The sequence below is a fragment of the Portunus trituberculatus genome, chromosome 46 (genome assembly GCF_017591435.1).
Source record: "Portunus trituberculatus isolate SZX2019 chromosome 46, ASM1759143v1, whole genome shotgun sequence".
Classification (NCBI taxonomy): domain Eukaryota; kingdom Metazoa; phylum Arthropoda; class Malacostraca; order Decapoda; family Portunidae; genus Portunus; species Portunus trituberculatus.
The window spans coordinates 26,175,235-26,182,734 of NC_059300.1; the positions used below are offsets into that span (position 1 = coordinate 26,175,235).

The following is a 7,500-nucleotide window of genomic DNA, read 5'->3' on the forward strand; positions in this document are numbered from 1 at the left end:
GAGGAGGAGAGCTGCACGGAGGGAGGAAAGAAGAAGGAGGAGGAGGAGATCAGAGGGAGAGGAACACAAAAGGGAAGAGCAATAAGTTGTATATTCCTGTTACTCTCCCTCCTCTCACTCTCACTCTCCACTCTCCACTCTCACTTCACCATTGGAGTGAAATAGGAAGAGGAGATAAAGAAAAGAGAGAATAGATATAAAAGAGGAGACAAGAGGAGGATAAAAGAAAAAGCTGTTTGTTTCCATGTCTTTTCTTCCTTCCTTCCTTCCTTCCTTCCTTCCTCGACAACACGTGTTAACTTCGTCGTAACCTCCTCCTCCTCCTCCTCCTCCTCCTCCTCTTTAGCAATGGCCAGCATCCCAACCACCTCAGATCCTTCCCCCTCCTCTGATCCTTCCCCCTCCACCTCCACTGCGACCACCACCTCTTCCACCTCCTCCTCCTCCTTCGCCGCCTCCTCCTCCGCCGTCGCCGCCGCTGCCTGCGAGAACGGCCAGGGTGCTTATCAAGGGTGAGTGTGTGTGTGTGTGTGTGTGTGTGTGTGTGTGAGTAATTATTAATGAGATTCATGAAATTTGCAGGTTTTTAAAGGTGTTTTTGTGGTTATAGCGGCAGATTAACAATATTTCTGCATCCTTTACCCCTTCAGTACTGGGACACTTTATTCTGTATTGAGATTTGTGTACAATTAGGCCATTTTATTGACATTAGGAAGGGTCTATGGAGGTCAGAAGATTAATGGCCACAGTCTTCACTATTCCAATCCCCAACATAAGTTTTTGAAGCTGTGTCAAATCACCAAATTGTAAGCAGAATGAATATGGAAACGCGTCATGGTACGGAAAGGATTAAGGGTATTTTTGTGGTTCTGTTGGCAGATTCACAATATTTCTTCATTCTTAAGTGTTCCATTATCTCTTTAGGCTTTGAAAATGGTGTGGTGAAGTGACTTAGGTTTTAAAAGATCTTTTATTGTCGTTCTAGTGGCAGACGAACACTATTTCTACATCTTCATCAGTAGAAACACTCTTACGAATGTTTGTGTGTGTGTGTATGAATCACTCTTGAGGAAATTTATGAAGTGCACGGTGTTTTAAATGGTGCTTTTTTATGGTTCCAGTGGCAGATTATCAATATTTCTGCATTTCTAACAGGAGTAATTTTTGAGAACCTAGTTAGTCATCTCTGTAAGCTTTGAAAATGGTCGTGGTGAAGTGACAAGAGTTTTTAAGATGTTTTTATATAGTTATGATGGCAAATTAACAGAGTTTCTACATTTTTTTTTTTTTTTCATGAGGAGAGGCACTTGGGAGTTTGATAATATGTGTGGGGTTGAGAAATGATCGTGGTGAAGTGACACGGGTTTAAATTTCTGAGATCTTTATTTATTTATATATTAATTTTTGCTTATTTATGTATTTTGTAATGGGCAAGGTGACAGATTAACATGTCTACTTTATTAACAACATTGAAGACCACCACTGCTTGTGTGCTACTGAGGGAGAGGAATGGCATATGTCACTGTCGAGGAGAGAATATTTGACATCGGGTGTGTGTGTGTGTGTGTGTGTGTGTGTGTGTGTGTGTGTGTGTGTGTGTGTGTGAATACGAATTTTGCATTGAGACACTCCACCTCACAACCTCCACCAGTACTCACACACCACCTCCACCACTACTCACACACCACCTCCAGTACACTCATGATATTATCTGTTATGAAAGACAGACACACTTGTTTTAAGTCGGAAATATTGTATAATCAAACACTTTTTTTAGAATTAGGTTACTACTCACACCACCTCCACTACTACACACACCACATACCTCACATCACCTCCACCACACACACCACGTCCACGACACACACCACACACCTCACATTACCTCCACCACTCACACCACCTCCACTACTACACACACCACTTCACCACACACCACCTCCACCACACACCACACACCTCACATTATACCTTCACCACCCACACCACCTCCACTACTACACACACCACTTCACCACACATCACCTCCACCACACACACCACTTCCACTACCGACGCATCACTTCACTACTACACACACCACCTCCATTACCCACACACCACTTCACCATATACACACACCACGTCCGCTACCACACACACCACCCTCTCCATTATTCAAGCGACACGGAGGCTTACAAAGGCTGTTCTGATTTATTTACATATTATTCATTCACCTTCATCAAACGAGTATTTCTCACGTTGGAGTGACACCATTTCAACACTAATAACTGGATAAACACTCTTGAGAAACCAGCTGATAATGTCTGTGACCTTTGCAAATACAGTGAGAGAGAGAGAGAGAGAGAGAGAGAGAGAGAGAGAGAGAGAAGAGAGCACAACATTTCAAAACCATGAGTCTAGAATTTGCACATTTTCTTCTGTGTGTGTGTGTGTGTGTGTGTGTGTGTGTGATATGAACCGGCTGTCATCGTATTAATTTATTTAAGAGGCAACTGACCAAGAACAACATAAGGAGTGGAGGAAAGACCCAGTGAGGTGCCACACTCCAAGGGAAGGGCAGAGGGATCGTGTCAAATTGAAGGATAAGTTTCTTGATACCTCTTATTGCTTGCTGCGGCCAATACACTGTCTGTCTGTCTGTCTGTCTGTCTGTCTGTCTTTCTATCTATCTGTCTATCTATCTTTCTTTCTTTCTTTCTTTGTCTTTCTTTCTACCTATCTTTCTATTTATCTATCTATCTATCTATATGTCTGTCTGTCTATCTATCCGTCTGTCTATCTGTCTGTCTGTCTATCTGTCTGTCTGTCTGTCTGTCTGTCTGTCTGTCTGTCTATCTATCTATCTATCTATCTATCTGTCAATCTATCTGTGTGTGTGTGTGTGTGTGTGTGTGTGTTTATAAGTGGTGAATTGTAAGTAAATGCTTGGTAACACTATAGTGAGATAATAGTTGAGAGAGAGAGAGAGAGAGAGAGAGAGATAATGTGTAATGAGAGTTTTTTTTACTATTAATACTACTGTATTGCTAAAGCTGTGGATGTGGTAGTAGTAATAGTAGTAGTAGTAGTAGTAGTAGTAGTACCATCACCACTCTTACAACAATTACTACGAGTACAACCACCATCAGAAACACCATCACCACCACCACCACCGCAACTACTACTACTACTACTACTACTACTACTACTACTACTACTACTGCTATTGCTACTTCAACCGCGAAAAAATCATCTAGAGGTATGATTGACCATGATGCGTAAAATTGAGAGAGAGAGAGAGAGAGAGAGAGAGAGAGAGAGAGAGAGAGAGAGAGAGAGAGAGAATCAGAGCTGGTGGTGGAGATAGTGGAGGAGAGGGAGATCGAAGGAGAGATTGAATTGATGATAGGAGTGAGATTAAAGAGAGATAGAGAGAGAGAGAGAGAGAGAGAGAGAGAGAGAGAGAGAGAGGTGGGATAAGAGTGCGGTGGGAAAGGTTTCACACACACACACACACACACACACACACACACACACACACACACACACACACACACACACACACATACAGACAACCTCATTTAATAGAGAACCTTTCCACAACCTTTTCATTTCCTTTTCTTTTTCCTTTTTTCCTTGTCATTTTTTTCCTTCTTTTGGCAACTTTTTTTGTTTGTGTGTTTTGTTTTTACGTTTTCTTTCATTTTCTTTTTTTTTTGTTATGGATCCGAGTTTTTATTTATTTATTTATTTATTTATTTATTTATTGAGTGAGTTAATGTGTTTGTTTATTCAATTTTTTCTAAACTTGTCTAACTTTTTTTTCCTTTTTTTTCTTAATTTTCACATCGTCAAATTGTTTTCGTCTCTTCTTCTTTGTTGCTATTCATTCATTCATTCATTTGTTGCTGACTTTATTTACGTATTTATTCTTTATTTGTGTTGTCTTACGTGTGTGTGTGTGTGTGTGTGTGTGTGTGTGTGTGTGTGTGTGTGTGTGTGTGTGTGTGTGTGTGTGTGTGTGTGTGTGTGTGTGTGAATTTCAAGAAGGAATAAAGAGAAAAGACAGAGGAAATACTTACCATTACACTGAATTCTCTCTCTCTCTCTCTCTCTCTCTCTCTCTCTCTCTCTCTCTCTCTCTCTCTCACACACACACACACACACACACAAGAAACACGTTGGTAAATTTGTTGCCTTGCTTTCTTTATCTTATCATAATCTAGTCTCTCTCTCTCTCTCTCTCTCTCTCTCTCTCTCTCTCTCTCTCTCTCTCTCTCTTTACCTACATTCACTTATAACGAGAGAGAGAGAGAGAGAGAGAGAGAGAGAGGGGGATGACTTGGTTCGAAGCTTCATTGAGTTCGTTCAGTGTTCAGTGTTGGGTTCAGAAGCGGCAACACAAACACATCATTTTCTTTATTTGGTCTTTCTGGCTTAAAAAAATTAAATAAATAGATAAATAGAGAATAATGGTAAAGGAAGCGTTGTTTTCTTTTTTTTTTTCTTTCTTTCTTTCTTTCTTTTTTTTTTTTTTTTTTCCTACGTAAGATGTTGATTTGAGGCAGAACAGTTACGGTCCAGGTGTTGTTGTTGTTGTCATTATTGCTGTATTCAATTGTCCTCTCCTTGTTCTTTTTCTTCTTCTTCTTCTTCTTCTTCTTCTTCTTCTTCTTCTTCTTCTTCTTCTTCTTCTTCTTCTTCTTCTTTCCTTCTTCTTCTTCTTCTTCTTCTTCTTCTTCTACGTATTCTTCTTCTTTTCTTCTTTTCTTCTTCTTTTTTCTCCTTCTTCTTCTTCTTCTTTTCTTCTTTTCTTCTTCTTCTTCTTCTTCTTCTTCTTCTTCATCTTCATCATCATCTTCATCTTCATCTTCATCTTCATCTTCTTCATCATCATCATCTTCTTCTTCTTCTTCTTCTTCTTCTTCTTCTTCTTCTTCTTCTTCTTCTTCTTCTTCTTCTTCTTCTTCTTCTACCTCCTCCTCCTCCTCCTCCTCCTCCTCCTCCTCCTCCTCCTCCTCCTCCTCCTCCTCCTCCTCCTCCTCTTCCTCCTCCTATTACTACTACTATTTCTCTTTCACATTCGTTTTTTTTTTTTTTTGGCATATATAAGTAGTGGTACATGAATAGAAAAGACTGTACCTACATATTTTTTTCTTCTATTCATATCAAGTCCTTTTGGTGGATTTCCTCTTGATAAACACGACGTAGAGAATCACGAGGAATGAGCTAAGACTCGTTGGAAGGGAATTTAAAACGAGTATTTGATCCCCTTTGAATGCTGATGTGGTGTTTCCTATGCGGATTATACACGTGACTCATTATTACTCGGTGCGTGACTCTGTGTGGTGATGTGTGGTGTGATGTGATGTGTGGTGTGGCATGTTGTGGTGGTGTGTTTTGTGACTTTTGTGTTGTTTTAGGGTGTGTTGTGGTTTGTTGTGGTGTGGTGTGTGTAGTGGTGTGGTGTGGTGTGGTATGTGTGTTCTTTGACATTGTGTTGTGTTGTGTTGTGTGTCTTGTTGTGGTGTAGTGCGTTGTGTTAAGGTGTGTTGGGGTGTGTGACTGCGTTGTGATGGGATATGGTATGGTGTGTTAGGGTGTGGTGTGGTGTGGTGTGGTGGGGTGTTGGGGTGTGTGACTTTGTTGTGTTGGGGTATGGTATGGTGTGGTGTGGTGTGTGACTGTGTTGTGTTGGGGCGTGGTATGGTGTGGTATGGTGTGGTGTGGTGTGGTGTGACGCGCTGTGGAATGATTTGTAAGACTACAGGTGATGTATAAAGTCATAACGCATTTTGACATGATTTTGGGGTACGATGAGATGATTTTACATGCATTGGGAAGAGTTTATGGAGTTCAGAAGATTAATAGCCAAAGTCTTCGCTATTTTAATCTCCACATGAGTTTCTAAAGCTGTATAAAATCACTAAATAGTAACCAGAGTGTACATGAAGACTCAGCATGGTACTGAAGGGGTTAAGAATATTTAGGAGAAAGAGACGGGGTGTGAAATGAGGAGGTTACCAAATATTCAGTGACTTGGATGGTTAGAGGCGGCTGCGGAATAAGTTAAGAAAAATGTGCCTCAGTGTGGTTTGTGGTTAATGAAACGAGTCAAATAGCAGTGAAAAAGACATTAACCTCATCACTGCTATTCAAACTTTCCCGGCGTTCATTACAACTTTTTGAAGACTGTTTTTATACAAGTCTCGTAGAAATAAACGTACTTTTCTTTCTTTTTAACTCAGCAAAGTTCATATTAACTTAAAAAAAACCCACTTCTTTAACTTAGTAAAGATGAAATTATTATTATTTATTATATATATATATATATATATATATATATATATATATTTATATATATTTTTATTTACCGTATGTCCATCCACACAGTTTACCGCAGTGGTCTTCATGAAGGGATTAAATATTTCTTAGTGTTCAATTATTTCTTAGTGTTCGATTCACACACACAGCTGCACATTATTTGTTTTGCCCCACCGCGCCACCAGCACTCGTCCTACATTTTTTCTTTTATGTAAGAGGGAAAATCTGGCAGGGGTACCAAAAACTATTAAACAAAGAGCCCCACTTAAAAGCCAGTCCCAGCGCAGATCTGAGAGAGTTAGCCAGAAGAATGGGATATAAATGTCTTGAAACCTTCCCTTAAATGAGTTGAGTTCACAGGAAGATGGAAATACCGAAGCAGGCAGGGAGTTCCAGAGTTTACCAGAATAAGGGATGGGTGATTGAAAGAACAGGTTAATCACTGCATTGGAGAGGTGGACAGAATAGAGGTGAGAGAAAGAAGAAAGCCCTGATAGATAAGCATTTGGGACTCAGCAGCATCTCACCTGAACACTCGCCACTCGCCAAGTTAACCTGTGCATGACCCGCCACAGGTACGGGATCTCATGTGGAGTTAATTAGCGAGGGTAAACCAGAAAGAATGGGGTTTAAGCTTGAGAAATTCAGGTTTAGGAGAGAAATGGGGAGAAACTGATTTTGAGACAGAATGGTTGATGAATGGAAGGGACTCAGTAATCATCTTGTTAGTGGTGAGTCAATAGGGAGATTTAAAAGATTAGATAAATTTATAGATGGGGATGTTATTTGGAATTAATTACCTTTGCTCAGACTGCCACGTGTAAGTCCCTCTTTTCTTATGTTTTTTTTATTTATTTATTTTTTTATTTATACCATGTGGGCTTTTCACTGGAATTTCTGGGCTAAAGGGGATACTTTTTGTGGCACCTCCTATGTCAAAGCCCACCCGCTAGGAAACCATTGCCCCGAGTGAGGAAGCCCAACCTACACTCGGACCGTGGACAAGATTCGAACCCGTGCGCTTGAAGACCCCTCGGACCCCAAAGCACGCATGGTTCCACTGCACCACGGCGGCCCATTGAAACATTATGACTGCCAGATTAACGTGTGGGAGTCGTGTTACGTGTTAAATGAAGGCCAGTTTTTGTATCACCGAGCAAGATGATAGGCATAGAGGGAACTGTAAATGAATTG

The 7,500-nt window shown here is 40.5% G+C and overlaps 1 protein-coding gene across 4 annotated transcripts in view; it reads left to right on the plus strand.

Moving 5' to 3' along the window:
• The window catches only part of LOC123520034 (tumor protein p53-inducible protein 11-like), a 273,982-nt gene that overhangs the window by 199,536 nt on the left and 66,946 nt on the right, over window positions 1-7,500 (plus strand). Inside the window, exon 1 of one of the 4 annotated variants that reach the window (XM_045281880.1) lies at window positions 1-512. This exon is cut by the window's left edge and continues 124 nt beyond it. The exons of the other annotated variants lie outside the window; for them this stretch is intronic. Within the exon in view, the coding sequence (XP_045137815.1) occupies window positions 349-512 (164 nt within the window). The 5' untranslated portion in view covers window positions 1-348. The remainder of the gene's footprint in view (window positions 513-7,500) is intronic. 4 annotated transcript variants of the gene reach the window in all.